General features: G+C 35.7%; 1 protein-coding gene across 3 annotated transcripts in view; it reads right to left on the bottom strand.

The window, feature by feature from the left end:
- Window positions 1–18,904, bottom strand: part of FAF1 (Fas associated factor 1) — a 459,658-nt gene that overhangs the window by 86,916 nt on the left and 353,838 nt on the right. For all 3 annotated transcript variants that reach the window (XM_077844988.1, XM_077844990.1, XM_077844991.1), the window contains 2 exons: window positions 6,383–6,519; window positions 2,460–2,548 (listed from right to left, as the gene is read on the bottom strand). In XM_077844988.1, the coding sequence (XP_077701114.1) occupies window positions 2,460–2,548; window positions 6,383–6,519 (226 nt within the window). The remainder of the gene's footprint in view (window positions 1–2,459; window positions 2,549–6,382; window positions 6,520–18,904) is intronic.

Here is an 18,904-nt window from a genome sequence, read left to right as displayed (position 1 = left end):
TTGAAATTTTTTTGAAGAGTAAAGGCAAATTCACAATTACAAGGGACAGTGTTTCTTGTCACATATTCAGCAGATACCAAATCTATTATGATCCATGCATAGGCCAAAACAAGTCTTTGAACCTATAAAAGCTTTTTTTAGGAACCTTACTTATGAACTAAATGTTAACTTTCATGAAGACACTCTAAAAACAAAGAGAAATCCTTACCTCTTGCCGTTAAATTTCAATAAAAATTTCAATTATATGGAGCCTTGGATTTTCCCTGTAACCCTCATATTAAATTTTGTGCTCAGTATTAAAGGAATTAAAGTCAATTTTCTTTACCAATGAATTATGAGGAACACAAATTAAGATGAAAGAATGAACTGGGAATATGCATGCAAATATTGTGCATTCATATTATTATACAGCATAATCTGTAAATCTAGTACTAATGAGACTCAAGATTTAAATGGCTGAAGAATGTGTTTAGTGACTTATTGTCAATCAATGCCTCTATTCCAGGATAAACATAATCTTGAATGGCAACACACCTATTATTACAAATTCCTAAGTAAGTACAGTACTTCATTATTTCAAAATGTCACTGTCAATTTATAGAGTAACAGATAAACATCTTTCCATCATATACCTGATTACCTTTTCTTTAGAGTAAATGAAACACTGACTATTAAGGAAAATCACAAACATCATTTTTCCAGCAATAAAAGAAACTTAGTGTGTATTTAAACTCTAAACTAGTTATAGCACTTCAAATTTTCATATTTGTTAATGTGGACACATCAGGTTTTATACCACTGCAATCAAGAACTTTTTTCAAGTAACATTTTTCATGTGAATTCTTCCAAGTATTAAATATTCAATCATCTACTATACATTTACTGAGTGCCTACTTTGTCCTAGGTACACTGATAGGAGATAAATGTTATAAATGTGAATGTGATACAACTCAGACTCTTAACAAACTCACAGAATAATAGAAGAAAGAGACAAGCAAATATGGTAAAACACAATAATTCTACTTTATATTTGTCTACATGTTTTCCATTTGCAATAGCTAATGGGTATTGTATTGAAAACACTCAATATAGCTGGAAACTTTTCATCATTGCTCAGCAAACTTTTCCTATTTGTCTATGAAAAACATTTTTCAACTAAAAATATTAGAAAGGACAATTTAAGAAATACCTGTGAATTGAGCATCTCAAATTAACAAATGCTAACATATGTTTCATATTTTATCTTTAGACTGTTCTTTAGACTGTTCTCCAAATCCAGAAGTTTTTTACCTGATAAAGCACTAATAATTACTTGAGATTATCATAGGTCCTACTGGCCATGTGATCTTGGGTAAATTAACTTAACTCTTTTGAGTCTCAGTTTTCTCACCTGAAAAGGGAAGATAATAGTACCAATCTGTGCTAGGCTATCTCCCATTTGCCCCCTCAGTATCCAAGCTCTATCTAGCTTTTTGCCTGGGTAAGTTCTCTTGCCTTGCAGCTTTTGGTTGGGTTACCTAGGTAGTATTGGCAGAAGATCAGAGTATGGAAGGAAAGTAAATCTATTCTCTGGTTTCCTCCCTAGCAGGTCACCAAGGGCTGACTATATCCCTCTATCAGATATAGTCTTCTCGATTTACCACCCTCCACGGCCTTTAGGCCTACAGGTGGTAATGGCTCTGTTTAGCCCTAAAGTCTGTACTACCCATTGCTGACTTCCATAAACCTTGCCCTTACCTTTACAAACAGTTCTCTTATTAAACTGTTCCAAATGACCCAGTTTGAAAGTGCCACGTGTTTTCTGCCAGAACTCTGTGTGACTCATATACAACCTCTTGGGGTTATTTTGATACTACAAGAGATAATATATGTAAAGTACTTAGCTTGACGCTTAGCACACTATAAATATTCAATAAGTGTTGACTACTATTGTCATGATCAATATTGCTGTTATTATTTTATTTGAGGTTCTACACTCATGCCATCTATACCAACTGAATATACTCAGGACACTGAGAAATTCAGAATTCTGGAGACCTTTTACTAATTCTCACAGCACTTCAAAAATGTAAAATGTGTCTATCACTAATCAACCTCAATATTTAAAAAGAGTAAGAGGATCTTGAAAGTGAGTGAAAAACCACATAGTGCACAGGATTTCCTGGACTGTCGTTTCTTTTGTAAATATGCTTCAGAATTCATTTCCTGCAAATTGACCTCCTGCCACTACTCCAAATCTAGCAAAGTATAAATGTCCATAAAGTTAAACAAATTGTTGGGTCTTGGGGTCATGAAAAGAATGGACTGAAAGGTAAACTCAATGGCATAAAAGTCCTTGGTTAATCTGGAAATGCATCTTCATTTTCTTTATTTATCAATCATTACATAGGCAAGCATCTCCATTTGACAAATAATTTCATCAAAATCCTATTAAAGGTCTACTTAACCTTTCATCTTACCTCATCCTTTATATCTTCCTGTTGTTGGGCGGTGAAGATCTCCATTGCAGCCATGAGTCTCATCATTAACTCATCCACTGTTGTGTTACCTAGCAACACATGGAGATCGCCAAACTTTACATTAGTAATGTTATTATAAAATGGAAAGTCATTCTAGAATTGATCAGCAAGGAATAACTATAGTCTAATAAAAATGACAGAGTACTATGCTAATACCCAGTTAAAATATTTTCATATTTTCCTTGAAAAGTTTCATATGTTCACTGTGAAAGAGTAAACCAGTATATAGGCAGTTGAAATTTCAAACACAGTATACTTGAAGGAACCATCTGTTAACGAGAAAGATTTTCAGCTCAAAAAGAAGAATGGCCAAGTATTGGAAATCAAAGTTCTTTTAAGTTATAGAAACATATCTACTTGAAAATACTAGCAACAGCTACCATTTTTTTATATGCCAGTAAGTAGGCTAACTGCTTTACATATATTATCTTATTAAACCTGTACAATAATTCTTTGAAGGTATCATGATCTTGAGTTTAAAGAGAGGGAAAAGGAGGCTTTAAGAACTGGAGTAGCGTGTGCAATCAAGATCAGGCTTTTGATTAAGTGGTGGGACCAGAATTTGAAACCAAATGAGTCTAACTCAAAAGCCTGTTCTCTTTTGCCACCTCAATATACTGTTTATTTAGAATTATTTCCTATAATTAAAAATTCCTTGATGAAGTGGACAGTAATTTATTTACTGAAAAAAACTGAGTTCTTTTTGTGCCCAATTGGTATTTTTCTCTTTCAGCTGCTTCCAAATGACTATGCTATAAACTTTATAAGAGAATATTCAGTGTTTAAAAAAGTTTTAATTTTAATTCCAGTTAGTTCCCATAATGTTATATTAGTTTTATGAAAGTATTAAAATGTCTGGTTTTCCTTAATGCTATCTTATTCCTTGTCTAAGGCCATAACAAACATTTATGCCATTTCCTGAGTGTATTTTCCTGTTACTTGCTTTGAATACATCTACAACAGAGAAACCCATAAAGATACATAAAGATATAGCGATTCTTCTTTCAAGATTATTGGCAAAAAGCCCGTCTTTCTCCAGGGCCTGAGAAGAGCTCTTCCTATCCCATTGATCAAATAGGACAACAAGTAGCAAGCATCTTTGTTGGTGTTATTCTGGAGTAGAGCTGGACTAACATGATCTTTCAATGGTCCTTTTCTCAATTTTCCTTATGACCACTGGCAGCATGGCAGGGAGCATCTGTGGTCCTTATCAAAAAAATTCAGTCACATCGGTACTACTGTCCCAATAAATGAGCTAGAGAACAAATATTATCTTGGTGTGATATCATGGTACTGAAAAAGCAGAACTGGTTTTGTAGTCATAGTTTTTAGTTCTGCTACCTACAAACCATATGATTTAGTACCTAAAAATTGCCTAGCATGTGACAAGGGCTTAATAAATATTCACTTAGTAAATGAATAAATAAGTGGATGAGTGACTGACTATAGCTCTCTAAGGATTGATTCTCTTATCGGTAAAATAAAAATAACACTACCTCTGTATATAGTACACATGATCGCTGGCAGTTATTATGAATAGATACAACAAATGGCAAAAAGTTTAGCAGTACCTTCAATATAGAGTTTGATAATGGGCAAATTGTTGAGTTTCTCTTTCTCATTTGCAAACTGTAGTGACTAAGACTCAAAGCATGGGATATGAATTCTTTATTCTTTATGGAGGATACTAGAAAGGTGGTTACATACTGGCCATTCATTTTCAGGCTTAAGCCAATGCTTATCAACTATGCTTCAGTGCTAACAGTCAGGACTCACTACCAAACTGGACAAGACAGAGGAAAGGTACCAGTTAACGCAGGTCCAGACAAGTTTTTTTCTCTAACCTATTGCAGTGGTTTTCAAACTTCTGTTTTCAGAACTTGTTTACACTCTTAACAACTACTGAGATCCTCAAATAAGTTTTGTGGGTTATTATTATCAACATTTACTGTGTTAAAGATTAAAGCTGAAATACTTAAAACGTATTTATCAATTCATTAAAAGTAACAATGATAAAACCATTACATGTTTATATAAATATCATATTTTTATGAAAAATGGCTTTATGCTCCAAATGAAAACATTTAGTGAGAAGAATGGTATAGTTTCAACATTTTTGCAATTTTTTTAAACGTCTGCTTAATAGAACATAACTGGATTCTTATATCTACTTCTATGTTAAACTAGTTACAATATGTTGTCTTATGACTTAGCTGAAATTTATCAAGCAAGCCTGCCCTTAAACAGACATATAATTGAAAAAGGGAGGAGTATTTTAATAAATAATATAGTACACATGATCGCATTTGATAAACTCAAATGGACAAGAGGAAGTTTCTTCAAGTATGTGAGGAATTTGAAACTATTGAACTTTCTGTACTTTGTTATATTAAGATACACTGACCTATCTCACTCTTTGAATGGATCTTTTACCTATGCAGGACTTTATAATATCATGCGCTGGTCATGTGGAAAATACTGGTTTATTGACTTATGCATTTATCTTCAATGCTGACATAACTAATTATACGATACAAAAAAAATCGTATATTTGTAACATTACAACTGATCTCATCAGAAAATTATTTAAGCTGTCAATCTTACAGTGGAAGATATAACATTTTGCTTAAATGCTCAAAAAATAATTTTTAAAATTGCACATTATGGAAGTAAAGAATATGACAGTAGTATAGTTTGGACATGACTTTGATTTGTGTGAAGGTGCCAGTAGTTTTACACAACATTGATTTTGTGCCATCAGTGCAAATGTCAACACAGTAAAAATAAATAAATAATAAATAAATAAAAATGCAAAAACAGAAGAGCCTTATTACCATTATGAAAATAATAATTTGACCTCATGGATCCAATGAAATGGTCTAGAGGACCTCCAGAATCTTGGACCACTTTGAAAACCACTTTATTATATTGCCTCTGATGGGGGAAAACAGGAATGAAGTATTATACATTTACCTTATGTATGCAATTCATTTCCCCAGCAGAGTATCTTTAGCATTGTTTATGAAACTCAATGCTCTAGGGATAGAGCAAACATAAAATACCAGAGGTTTTATTTTGAGTTTTAAAGACACTAGTATTTACACTCATTCCTCCATCATATTATCTACTATAGAACTTTTGACTTAAATAGGGGTAAAAATAAAGTATCTCAAACAGAAGCTTCAGCTCAGGGCACTTGAAACATCTTTTTCCCTGGGGCAAAGAAAGTTATACTGTTTTCAATTTAAGCTTGCTATTAATAAGGTAATATTTTAAAATAATCCTTGGGGTATATCAGTAGCAGTAAAAAAAAAATCATTCACCTTTTTTGTTTGTAAAGAATATTCAATGTGATTAAATTCATAGGCATCCTATAGCTTCGCACCTTAGCATTGCATCCTAGACACAGACTCACACAATTAAGGGGAAACAACTACCACTGCATGAACAATTAATTTGCAATATCTAGTCACTGGCTTTTCTAGATAACTAAAGATAAGCATTTCTTTCAACAAATCAACATTACAGCAAGAAATCAATATATGAATAAGAAATGTCATGTCTGATAACTGATTATGGCTTAATTACTAGTTTAGAGAATTTAGCAATTCTGAACTTTTAACATGATTATGCTCTGTCCCAAGGGCTGTTATTTTATTAAGAAATTTCTGTTACATTTTTATGCAGCATATTTCATTTTTCATAGATTCTATACTTTTTGAAGCTGTTCTTTAGGATATTCTATGTTTTAAAATACAAAGATGCTCACTCATATAGAGAATTACTGTCAACTTTGATGGTAAATATTATAAGGTTATCACATACACAAGAAGACACTTCTCCTCTTGTGACATGTACTTTACCTTGTATAACATTTAACACTTCGTTAGATGATCGCTTTCCCATAATAATCAGAAAAAGTGGAAACTGATCTGTTTTTTGAGTCCGGATGGTTTGTGCAACAACACTGCCAAAGTGTCTATTGCACATTGTCAGAAATCTAAAATGAGACAAAAGCCAAAGTAAATTTCATTTCAGAGTTTAATAAATTTACTAGTACCCCGACAAAAAACTCACTTTATTATTATGTTAATAATAATTAGATAGCCTGTCTAATATCAATATATAAAATCTTGCTAGGCTGAGTTTTCAACTACATCTTAAATGATATAGAAGCGACTATCATATAGAAAAGCAGGCAGCATGCCCTAACTGCCATCTGGGGCTGAAAGCATAGGTTCGTAGTCTTAAAACATTGCAAGGTATACTGACCTAATATATGAGAAAAACAAAAAAACTGAATTTTAAGGGGAAAGAGTTTCTTAAATGGACAAATGTTGTATGGTACAAAGTTAAATCGACTGACAGCATCCTAAACGGGATTTAGCAACATTTTCACAAGTCTTTAGAATCATGAATTGTACTTTAGAATTGTGTTTTCTCCAGTAGTAGCAGGTCTCCTGGTTTCATACTTAACATGGGATAAAAATAATAATTCTAAGCTTTTGACCAAAAAAAGCTCAGAGATATTAGCATACTGAAGTCTAGCATTAGTATTCTTAACACGATCTGGAATAAATGAAAAAACTGATAAAGCTTTTCTCTTCTATTAGAGGACTGTTTGAAATTAGCATTTCTTTCAAGAGAAAAGGGTAGCTTATGATATGTTTTCAGATCTGATGGTAAAAAGTAAATGTCATAATAATAATGAATTATGAAAGACCAAATGCAAATATAGAATGCTTTAATAAGATCCAATTTAATAAAGTCTGTAAAAATAATGGACTTTTAATAACACAGGTCACAAAAGGCAAAACAGTGGAAATTCTGGGGACTAGCCACTGGTACTGGCTTATTAATTCTTAATTATGTTCATGAAAGGCAACTTAAATCGTGTGTTTTCTTATGCCTTATGATAATATTTTAGGTAACAACTCCTCTGAAATGTATGTTCTAGCTGATGAGCAAAATCCTGTTGTCACATGCATTAGAAGGTAAATCTATTTGAAAAGACAAACGGCATTAAAATGTCATGTGCTCATATTCATTTGATATCCAAATTCAAAACAGAATCAAACCTCTTAATTTTTAAAGCCAATATATCTCTTGTCTATAGAAATTCATTCCAGAAATTTAGGCTGAATCCTCCACAAAACCCATGCTGTGACTACAGAAAGCAGACCATGTTAAGGGCCACTAGAACTGCCAGCAAGAGTGTCAAGACAAGTTAGCACCATCGCAATAAGTTCATCGGGAAGCAGTTTCATATTTACATTTAGAGCAGCAATAACCAGACCTCATGGCAATTTGAAATGACAAGACCCTAAGAAATCCATTGTTGGCCATGAAATATCATTGCTCCCATGAAAATTCATATCTTCACATTCCAGAACTATTATGCGATAAAAGGTGCTCAAGCAGCCTAAGTCTCAGGTACCAAATTTCACACCCGTATAAGCTTTAATTCATCAATAGGGATGCGTAGATCAGGACACTGGAAAGTTAGGATCTCATTTTTCTTTCTGCTTTTTAAAATATTTGAAGTCAGTCCTGACCTGATTTGATCACTGGCAACCTCTGAATGTAAACATATCAAAAAACAGTTGGAATGTCATTCCCTACAAAAAGGAGAAAATAAGTCCTTGTTGCTTTCACACCAATGGATTAAGTGGGTATCACACAGTAGATGTCTGTCATAGCAGTAGTCTCACAAGTGATATTAAATACTACCTAAACAGGATACCCCAAAAAAAGGAAGGGAGGAAAGAAGTCAGGAATAAGGAAAGAGAGAAAAGGAAGGAAAGAAAGAAAGAGGCAGGCAGGCTGGCTAGCTTTGTGGTTTAAAGAATTCAATTTCAAGATAATTTTGCCTGGAAATTGTGTACTTTCCAAATAGTCTTTTTATGAAAATGAGTTAGAAGGGAAAATTATTATGAAAATATAGGTATCTTATTGGGTTTGAATTAATATACAACAACATTTCAGAACTTCACAAAATATATTCAAGAGAGACACAGCCTTCAAAAGCACATTAGCTGTTCAATTAACTATAAAAAAACAACAAAGTGATCAGTTTTCTACCAGGTATTGGCAACTCATTCTGACGTTTTGGAAGTAGTTGAGAAATACACAGGGATCCCGCAGCCAGTTGATGCTTTCTAGTGGCCTTCACAAACGATTTGTTCTAATCAAAGAGAGACTTTGTTAAAATTTTAATTAATCTAATTAATCTAAGATCTGAATCATGTTTACTTTGAGATTTTCAAATTACAATCATTGAGAGCCTGTAGGGCTAGTGGACAGCCCCAAATTACAAAATTCCAAATTGTTAGTTCTTGCATTACAATTTATAAGAACTTTAAAACACAAATATTAGATCTTTCTCATGGCTGGGGGGGCTCTGCTTCTTCCTCTCAACATCATTCATAGCACAAAGTTACCATTCACAGCACACTGCAAAAATCCAGTTCAAAACACTAGCACAAAAACAGACCAGGGAAAAATAAATTGTTTCAAGAAAAAAAAATGTGGTTCTCATAATTGCAGAATTTTCTTCTTTTTTAAAGAGATAGAAGTGTGCCGGTGCATCTAATGGCAGCACCAAACTTGTCAGCCTAACTGCATATAGTGTTCATTAGAGTCAGGTGTCATGAAGGGATAAATGGTATCTGCAGCAACAGGATTCCTGCAATCTCAAAACCAAAGGGGGAAGCAATGGCAAGCATTTTTTCTTCTGTGGCAAGAAGAAATGGCTTTGTTTTTTAATTATAAAAGTTTAAATAAATGAAGCAACCTATTCATCATATATCTATTTGAGGAGAGGGAATAAGTTGACAAATAAATCCCCAAAACCAAAAGCTAAAGTGATAGATTTGAAAAGATGAAGAACAAATGCCCTTACTGACAGGGTAAAATGAAGTGGAGGAAGAGAGTTATGGAGGAAGGAGGAAAGGTTGAGAAAAAGAATGAAGAGAGAACAGTTAATCACAAATCAGGTACAATAAAGCAACTCATTTGTCCCTGGGGGCTTGGTGCTGGTGGCGGTGGGGTTAGTGAGTGAGAAGTCTCAAACTTCTGCCTTGCTCAAGAAGCAAAATATAATTAGTAGCACATATTCACCAATTATTGTTATTAGAAATCTAATATTAGAAAGATACAATTTTATCTTTTAATCTAAAGTTTGGAGAGAAAAAAAGCAGAACATCTAATGGCTAGCATATATTAATCATTAGTAAAATTTTTAGTCTCTGAAGTATAGATCTTTTCTATCTTGCTAATGGAAACCAGGATTACTAATAAATCAGATATGGGAAAAAGTAATCTCATTTTAATTCAAAACAGGATATAATTTAGTTTCTTTCAAGGTCATAATTAAACGAGTCACTGACTTTTACTAAATTGTACTCCAACATAAAATATATACTAAAAGAAATAGCAAATTAGAGAGAGAGTGGTAAACTCTGCAAACATTTACTGATTACCTATAGCATACCAGGTAATGTAAAAGGAGGCATATCTAATAGAAAGTGGAAGCCAAAAATTGCTAATGACTCTCTGTGAAGCTGCTGCTTCTTTTTTTGTTCTGTGAAGCTTCTTGAATTATTACACTTCAATATGACCTCCAAAGAAGTGTCACATGTAAAATGGGCGTAACACTTATCTTTAAAACCCTTATTCTCAGGGCACCTGGGTGGTTCAGCGGTTGAGAGTCTGCCTTCGGTTCAGGGCATGATCTTGTGGTCCCAGATCGAGTCCTGCATCAGGCTCCTTGCGAGGAGCCTGATTTTCCCTCTGCCTATATCTCCGCCAATCTCTGTCTCTCATGAATAAGTAAATAAAATCTTAAAAAAAATAAAAAAAAATAAAAAACCCAACCCATATTCTTGTAAGATACTAAAAGTACTCAGAATTATGCTCAAAATATGGTATTTCCTGAACAATGGTACCTATTTTATTATTAATTGCATAATGCCATTTAAGATTTTTTTTAAGATTTATTTATGATAGACATATATATAAGTTTTTAAATTTTTTTTTTATTTATTTATGATAGTTAGACACACACACAGAGAGAGAGAGAGAGAGAGAGAGAGAGAGGCAGAGGCAGAGGGAGAAGCAGGCTTCATGCACCGGGAGCCCGACGTGGGATTCAATCCCAGGTCTCCAGGATTGCGCCCTGGGCCAAAGGCAGGCGCTAAACCGCTGCGCCACCCAGGGATCCCGATAGACATATATATAGAGAGAGGCAGAAACACAGGAGGAGGGAGAAGCAGGCTCCATGCCTGGGAGCCTGACATGGGACTTGATCCTGGGACTCCAGGATCATGCTCTGGGCCAAAGGCGGGTGCTAAACCGCTGGGCCACCCAGGGATCCCCTGACATTTAAGATTTTTATCACAACTATTCTCAGGATTAAAATTATAGCTTATATCTATGGGCCAACACTGAAAGATATTTTACATAGTTAAGAATTGTTGACTAAAAAAAAAAGTCACTGGTTTTATTTCGCTTTAGAGAATGAAAGGGCAATTATTAATATCTGGAAAATAAGAAAATATGTGGTGCTGTAGCTGTGTGATACTACAAAACTTTAATTAGAAGTGGATATTAGAGACACAATACAGTTATATAGCTAAATGTAACCAGAATCTGATTTTCCAAACTTACTCATCTTTAATAGAAAAATGAAGTAAAAAAAAAAAGATATAGGGCAGCCCGAGTGACTCAGCGGTTTAGCGACGCCTTCAGCCCAGGGTGTGATCCATCTCTCTCTCATGAATAAATAAATAAAAATTAAAAAAAAAAAGATATAGAACTAAAATAATTTTTTTTTAATTAAGAAGGCTCTTCCCTTTAGAAGAAATCAAACTAGCAGTTTTTGCTATAGTAATAATCCTCGTTACTTATACATATTAATTTGTGTGTCTAGGGTTTTTTTTTTTAAAGATTTTATTTATTCATGAGAGAGAGAGAGAGAGAGAAAGAGATAGAGAGAGAGAGAGAGAGAGGAAGAGACACAGGCAAAGGGAGAAGCAGGCTCCATGCAGGGAGCCTGATGTGGGACTCGATCCTGGGTCTCCAGGATCAGGCCCTGGGCTGAAAGTGGCGCTAAACCCCTGAGCCACCCAGGCTGCCCCGTTTTTTGTTTTTTTTTTTTTTAATCTCAGTAGAAAAACCAGAACATAAGATAGAGAAAGGACCATTGAGATCATTTACTTATCTAGCCAAAACACAATTCTCCTTTCCTCCTCTTTTCCCTTTAATAGGAAAATTAAAGCCAAGGTTCTTTAATGTGTGAAGTGACACTTGTCAAGTTACTAGCACTGTCAAGCATACCAAAATCAGACCAACCAGAGCATTTTTGTCTCCTAATGCAACATAATTTCTGCCAGTCTGCAATGCCTAGCCTGTTGTTCAGCTCATTTCTGGATTCCCATTGGGAATGACCTTCAGCATCCCTGACACATGCCCTTTTGTCCTTTGAGGGTGGCTTTGATTTTTAGAAATAGTCTTATGTCTGATTCAAACTGAGTAAGGGAAACAAGGTATGTGGACTAAGCTAGGGGACATTGACTATAAAGGCAGTGATCTTCAAGCTTTAATGGCTTAGGAATCACCTAGGAAGTTAAAAAGAATTTTTTTAAACATTTATTCTTTTATCTATTTATTTTGAGAGAAAGTACGAGAGAGCAAGTGCACCAGCACATGAGCAGGAAAGGCAGAGGGAGAGAGAATTTGAAGCAGATTCTGCACTGAGTGCGGAGTCCAACATGGGGCTGGATCCCATTACCCTGAGATCATGACCAGAGAAGAAACCAAGAGTTGGTCGCTTACCCAACTGCACCACCCAGGCATCCCTAGGGAGTTTATTCTAAAAGGCAAGTTCCTCAGCCTCATCCCTCTGAGATTCTGATTCAGCAGATCTGGGGAAAAGCCCAGGAAACTGCCTGTTTTAATAAGTTGCCAACCCACACCAGGTGATTTTGGTGTGATTAATGGACCACACTGAGAAACACTGCTTTCAGGACACAGAACTGCTTTCCTTCTAAGGCTTTTTTTGTAATCTGTCTTGGAATGCAGTTCTTTTAGAAGCTGTCCCCAGGGACGGAAGCCTGGGTGGCTCAGCAGTTGAGTGTCTGCATTCGGCCCAAGGTGTGATCCTGGAGTCCTGGGATCAAGTCCTGCATCGGGCTTCCTGCATGGAACCTGCTTCTTCCTCTGCCTGCGTCTCTGCCTGTGTCTCTGCCTCTCTCTCTCTCTCTCTGTGTCTCTCATGAATAGATAAATAAACAATCTTAAAAAAAAAAAAATCTCTCTCCCACCTCCTCTCCACCAACCCTCAGTGTGTCCTCTAGTTAAGAGTCGGCTTTATGGTCCTCCCTCACTGCCCCCACCTTGTTCATCTGTTAAAGAATGTACACATACTCTTAACCTAGCACTCCTGCGTGTAGGAATTTAGTCTAGATATATTTTCATTTGAGTAATCATCCTGTGTACTGTTACCATAGAATTGCAATAGCAGGATCTTATTAAATAAATTATAGTATCTTATGGCACTTAAAGGAATAATATTAAGCCACAAAATAGAAAGAGTTCTTTAGGGATCCCTGGGTGGCGCAGCAGTTTGGCGCCTGCCTTTGGCCCAGGGTGCGATCCTGGAGACCCGGGATCAAATCCCACATCGGGCTCCCGGTGCATGGAGCCTGCTTCTCCCTCTGCCTAGGTCTCTGCCTCTCTCTCTGTGACTATCATAAAAAATAAAAAAAAGAAAGAGTTCTTTATGAACTGATACTGAATATCTTTAACAGATGTTAGTGGAAAAGCAGGGTGTTGAATAGTGTTTACCATTTGTGTAAAATGGGGGAAAATAAGAATATATTAGCTTGTTTATATATAAAATAATCTCTGGATGAAGAAATAAAAAACTTATAATAGTGCCTCTGAGGAGGTGGGGTAAATATGAGACTTTCTTTTCATACCTTTTTATGCCTTTTGAGTTTTGATTAATGTGGATATATTAGCCAATCATGAAATAAATATCGAATTTGAAAGACAGTAAGTCCCTTACAAAAATAAAGAAAATTTTCACGTAATATCCATAAACATTTTTTAAAATTAAAATTTAATTAATTAATATACACTGTATTATTAGTTTCAGAGGAAGAGTTCAGTGATTAATCGGTTGCATATAACAACCAGTGCTCATTACATTCAGTGCCTTCCTTAATGCCCTTCACCCAGATACCCCATCCCCCTGCCCCCTCTCCTCCAGCAACCCTCTGATTCCAATGATTAAGAGCCTCTTATGGTTGGTCTCTATTTCCGCCCCCCTTCCTCTATGCTTCTGTTTTGTTTCTTAAATTCCACATGAGTGGATTCATTTGATAACTGTCTTCCTCTGATTGACTTATTTCACTTAGCATAATGACCTCTAGTGTCATCACATCATTGCAAATGGCAAGATTTCAATTTTTTGATGGCTGAGTAATATTCCATTATGTGTATGTGTGTGTGTCTTCTTTATCCATTCATCTGCCAATGGGCATCTGGGCTCTTTCCATATTTGTCTACTGTGGACATTGCTGCTATAAACACTGGGGAGCAGGTGGCCTTATGGATCACTACATTTATATCTTTGGGGTATATACCTAGTAGTGCAATTGCTGGGTTGTAGGGTGCCTTTATTTTTAACTTTTTGAGGAACCTCCGCACTGTTTTCCAGAGTGGCTATACCTGTTTGCAACCCCACCAACATTGTAAGAGAGTTTCCCTTTCACTGCATCCTTGCCAATATTTGTTAACAGCTTCCTGACTTACTCATTTTAGCCATTTTAACTAGTGTGAGGTAGTATCTCATTGTGGTTTTGATTTCTATTTCCTGATGCCGAGTGATGCTGAACATTTTATGTGTCTGTTGGTCATTTGTATGTCTTTAGAGAAATGTCTGTTCATTATGTCTTCTGCCCATTTCTTGACTGGATTATTTGTTCTTTGAATGTTGAGTTTGATAAGTTCTTTATAAATCTTGGATACTAACCCTTATCTGATAAAACATTTGCAAATATCTTCTCCCATTCTGTAGATTGTCTTTTGATTTTGCTGTTTCCTTTGCTGTGCAAAAACTTTCTATGTTGCCGAAGTCCCAATAGCTCATTTTTGCCTTTGTTTCCCTTGCCTTTGGAGATGTATCAAGCCAGAAGTTGATGTGGCCAAGGTCAAAGCGGTTGCTGCCTATGTTCTCTTCTAAGATTTTGTTGCATTGCTGTCTCACATCTAGGTCTTTTATCCATTTTTAGTCTATTTTTGTGTATGGTGTATGAAAATGGTCTAGTTTCACTCTTCTGCATGTGGCTGTCCAATTTCCCAACACCATTTGTTAAAGAAACTGTCTTTTTCCCATTGGATATTCTTTCCCACTTTGTCAAAGATTAATTCCCCACAGAGCTGAGGGTCCATTTCTGGGTTCTCTATTTTTTTTTTTTTGAAGATTTCATTTATTTATTCACAACACACACACACACACACACACACACACACACACAGAGAGAGAAAGAGAGAGAGACTCTCTCCATGCAGGGAGCCCGATGTGGGACTTGATCTTGGGTCTCCAGGATTATGCCCTAGGCCGAAGGTGGCGCTAAACTACTGAACTACCCGGGCTGCCCCTGGGTTCTCTATTCTGTTCCACTGATCCATGTGCCTGTTTTTGTGTCAGTATTATACTGTCTTAATGATTCCAGCTCTGTAATATAGCTCGAAGTCTAGCATTATAATGCTACCAGTTTTGGTTTTCTTTTTCAATTTTCCTTTGGTTATTCGAAGTCTTCTCTGGTTCTATACAAATTTTTTTTTTTTTAAGATTTTATTCATTTATTATGAGAGCCACAGAGACATAGGCAGAGGGAGAAGTAGACTCCATCCTGGACCCAGGGATCATGTGCTAAATTGATGGAATATGCTCAACTGCTGAGCCACCCAGGCATCCCTGGTTCCATACAAATTTTAGGATTATTTGTTCCAGCTCTCTGAAAACTGTGGATGGTATTTTGATAGGGATTGCACTGAATGTATAGATTGCTCTGGGAAGCACAGACATTTTAACAATATTTGTTCTTCCAATCCATGAGCAAGGAATATTTTGCCATCTCTGTGTCTTCCTCAATTTCTTTCATTAGTGTTCTATAGCTTTCAGAATATAGATCCTTTACCTCTTTGGTTAGGTTTATTCCTAGGTATCATATGGATTTTGGTGCAATTGTAAATGGGATCGATTCCTTAATTTCTCTCTCTTCTGTCTCGTTAGTGTAGAGAAATGCAACTGACTTTTGTGCATTCATTTTATATCCCGCCACTTTGTTGAATTCCTTTATGAGTTCTAGCAATTTTGGTGTGGAGTCTTTTGGATTTTCCACATAGAGTATCACAATTCCATAAACTTTTCTTTTTTTAAGATTTTATTTATTTATTCATGAGAGAGAGAGAGAGAGAGAGAGAGAGAGAGAGGCAGAGACACAGGCAGTGGGAGAAGCAGGCTCCTCAAAGGGAGCCCGATGAGGAACTTGATCTCAGGACCCCAGGATCATGACACCTGAGCCAAAGGCAGATGCTCAATCACTGAGCACCCAGGCGTCCCCAAATCCATAAACTTTTAACACAATGTTAATCACATTTGTCTATTTCTTTATTAGTCTTTTGTTCAAATATATTTTTTCCTTTTTGTGGTAATCACTGCAGAAATGAATATAATCTTTTAGCCTTCCATGCAATAGTAATGAACTGGCATGTTACTTAGGTGTTTGAATAACATTCCATTCAGTAGATGTATATGTTACTATAATCATAACTATTCACCTATAGCTAGATTTTTCTTATTTATTTATTTTTAAAGATTTTATTTATGTATTCATGAGAGACATAGAAAGAGAGGCAGAGACACAGGCAGAGGGAGAAGCAGGCTCCCTGCAGGGAGTCCAGTGCAGAACTTGATTCCAGGACCCCGGGATCATGACCTGAGCCAAAGGCAGATGCTCAACCACTGAGCAACCCAGGTGCTCCTCCAGCTAAATTTTTCTTTGTAGTTTTTCATCATTATAAATAATACTGGGGTAACTAACCTGAAGTATTTCCTTAAGATAAAAAGTCTGTACAGTGGAATTACAAGGTAAAAAGGTAGAATCATTTAATGACTATTGATCTGTGTTATCAATATGTATCAATCATTTCCTAAAAGGATGGTATAATGTCTCTCCATGAAAATGCAAATACTGTATGAAGTTTAGAACACAGCCAAACTAAAGGCAAATTTAAGAAAACAGGTGAGAGTTTGGGAAGATTTAATCTAAAAATCATCTCTCACATGTCTGAGGCTTATTAGACTTCCCAGTAAGAGTAAACTGTTAACTTGTCTCAATTGATTAGTAGTCAGGGTTTAAAAATTTCAATTAACTTCTTAATTTATCTTCTTATTGTCACCTACAAATCACTCAAGTGAAAAGGCTTTGAGGCACTGACAATTTAATGACTGTAGGGTCATTATTTATACTAATTTTTTGTAAGGACAATAATCATAAATAGATAACTGGCTCTCTTTTTCTTATCACCCTAAGAACATATTCATTTATTTTAAGTAGCCCATATAAATCTTAGTTGGGAGGAGTAACAGAACATATCTAATCCAATCTCTTATCAAATGTAAAAATTCCTCCTCTAGCCATGTAAAGAGAATATTCATTTTCCAGGGGTTGCATAAGAGAACAAATGTATGCTAAATGATAGATAATATTTCTTCTGTGTTTTGCCTTTAACAATCAATCAATATTTAGGAGGGCCTACTAAATATAAGACAAGATAAGATATGGTTTCTGTCTTTAAGATACTAAGGATATTTTGGGTTTGGTAAATAAAGGCCCATAAATAGGAAACATAATCTGGTATTTAAGTGGGGTCTGGATTTAATGGTTTACATGAAGTGTTGGAGAGTTCAGAGAATGGAATGGCGGCCTAGAAGTCAGGGAGAATTTTGTGTTCCATGATGGTATTCCTGGACAGCTATTAGAAGGAGAGGAATCATCTCTTATTCACCTCCGCATTCCTAGCACCTAGTGACTAATTTATTTGTTACATGAATAAGCAATTCACCTTTATCTCTACTATAACAATGTTGACCATATGACTTTTCTTTTCCTCTTCCAACTACTTCTGAAATCAATTTAATTAAGATGCTGTGAATTATCATGATCTCTAAAGTCTCTTCCACTGTGCTTCTATCACCATAGGTCATTTGGACCCTCAAAATAAGCAGGTGTTGGTCCACAAGTTCATGACTTGAAGCTTCCCTCCTGAGCATACTGCAATTTTTACATAATTTCATCCTGTCACCACCCACTGACTGAAAATGTGACTTTAAAAGAGGTGTAAAATATTCAAACATTAACATATTAGGGGCACCTCGGTGGCTCTCAATTCATTAAGCACCAGACTCTTGGTTTTGGATCAGGTCATGATCTCATGGGTCGTGGGATCAAGTTCTGCACTGGACTCTGTGCTTGCGTGGAGTAGTCTGCTTAAGATTCTTTCTCTTCTGCTACCCCTTCCTCCATTCTCCCTCTCAAACAAATAAATAAAATCTTAAAAAATTAACATATTAAGAAAAATAGTAATTATTGCAAGCAGCATAATTCTGTAGGAAGAACAGACTTAGACATCAAATAAGCCCAATTTTGTCACTTACTAGTTGTTTCTTTGGATAACTTAATTATTCTGAGCCTTAGCTTTCTCATATATAAAATGAAGATAATGATACCTATTTTTAGAACTGGTCTGAAGATTACTTAATATTCTTTTTTTCCCCTTTTATATGCTTCAGAATCAAAATCAGTTTTTTCTTTAATCAACTCCCCTGGTCCCCAAAATTAAGGATATGGCAAAATGTTTTTCCTTTCTTTTCTTTTCTTTTTTTCTTTCTTTCTTTAAAGATTTACTTATTTATTTGTGATAGACATAGAGAGAGAGAGAGAGAGAGGCAGAGACACAGGAGGAGGGAGAAGCAGGCTCCATGCCTGGGAGCCGGACGTGGGACTCGATCCCGGGACTCCAGGATCGCGCCCTGGGCCAAAGGCTGGCGCCAAACCGCTGAACCACCCAGGGATCCCCTGGCAAAATGTTTCTTAAAAGAAACTGTAACAGCAGTACAGTACAGCAGTACAGACTCACATCACTAAACAAGGAGTTTGCTTAGCACCATGCTTGGCATTATATTATTTTGCTTTATAACTTCTACAGTATATTTCAGTATCCTTGTAACATAATATCATGCCTTATTCTAGGGTAGAGATTTGAAGATACATTTTTTTCATATTGTCATGTTCCCTGAATTTTTCCTCCAC

This window comes from Canis aureus, chromosome 13 (genome assembly GCF_053574225.1).
Source record: "Canis aureus isolate CA01 chromosome 13, VMU_Caureus_v.1.0, whole genome shotgun sequence".
NCBI lineage: Eukaryota > Metazoa > Chordata > Mammalia > Carnivora > Canidae > Canis > Canis aureus.
The sequence above is the reverse complement of the archived record's forward strand: the minus strand, read 5'-3'. Positions and strand labels throughout refer to the sequence as shown.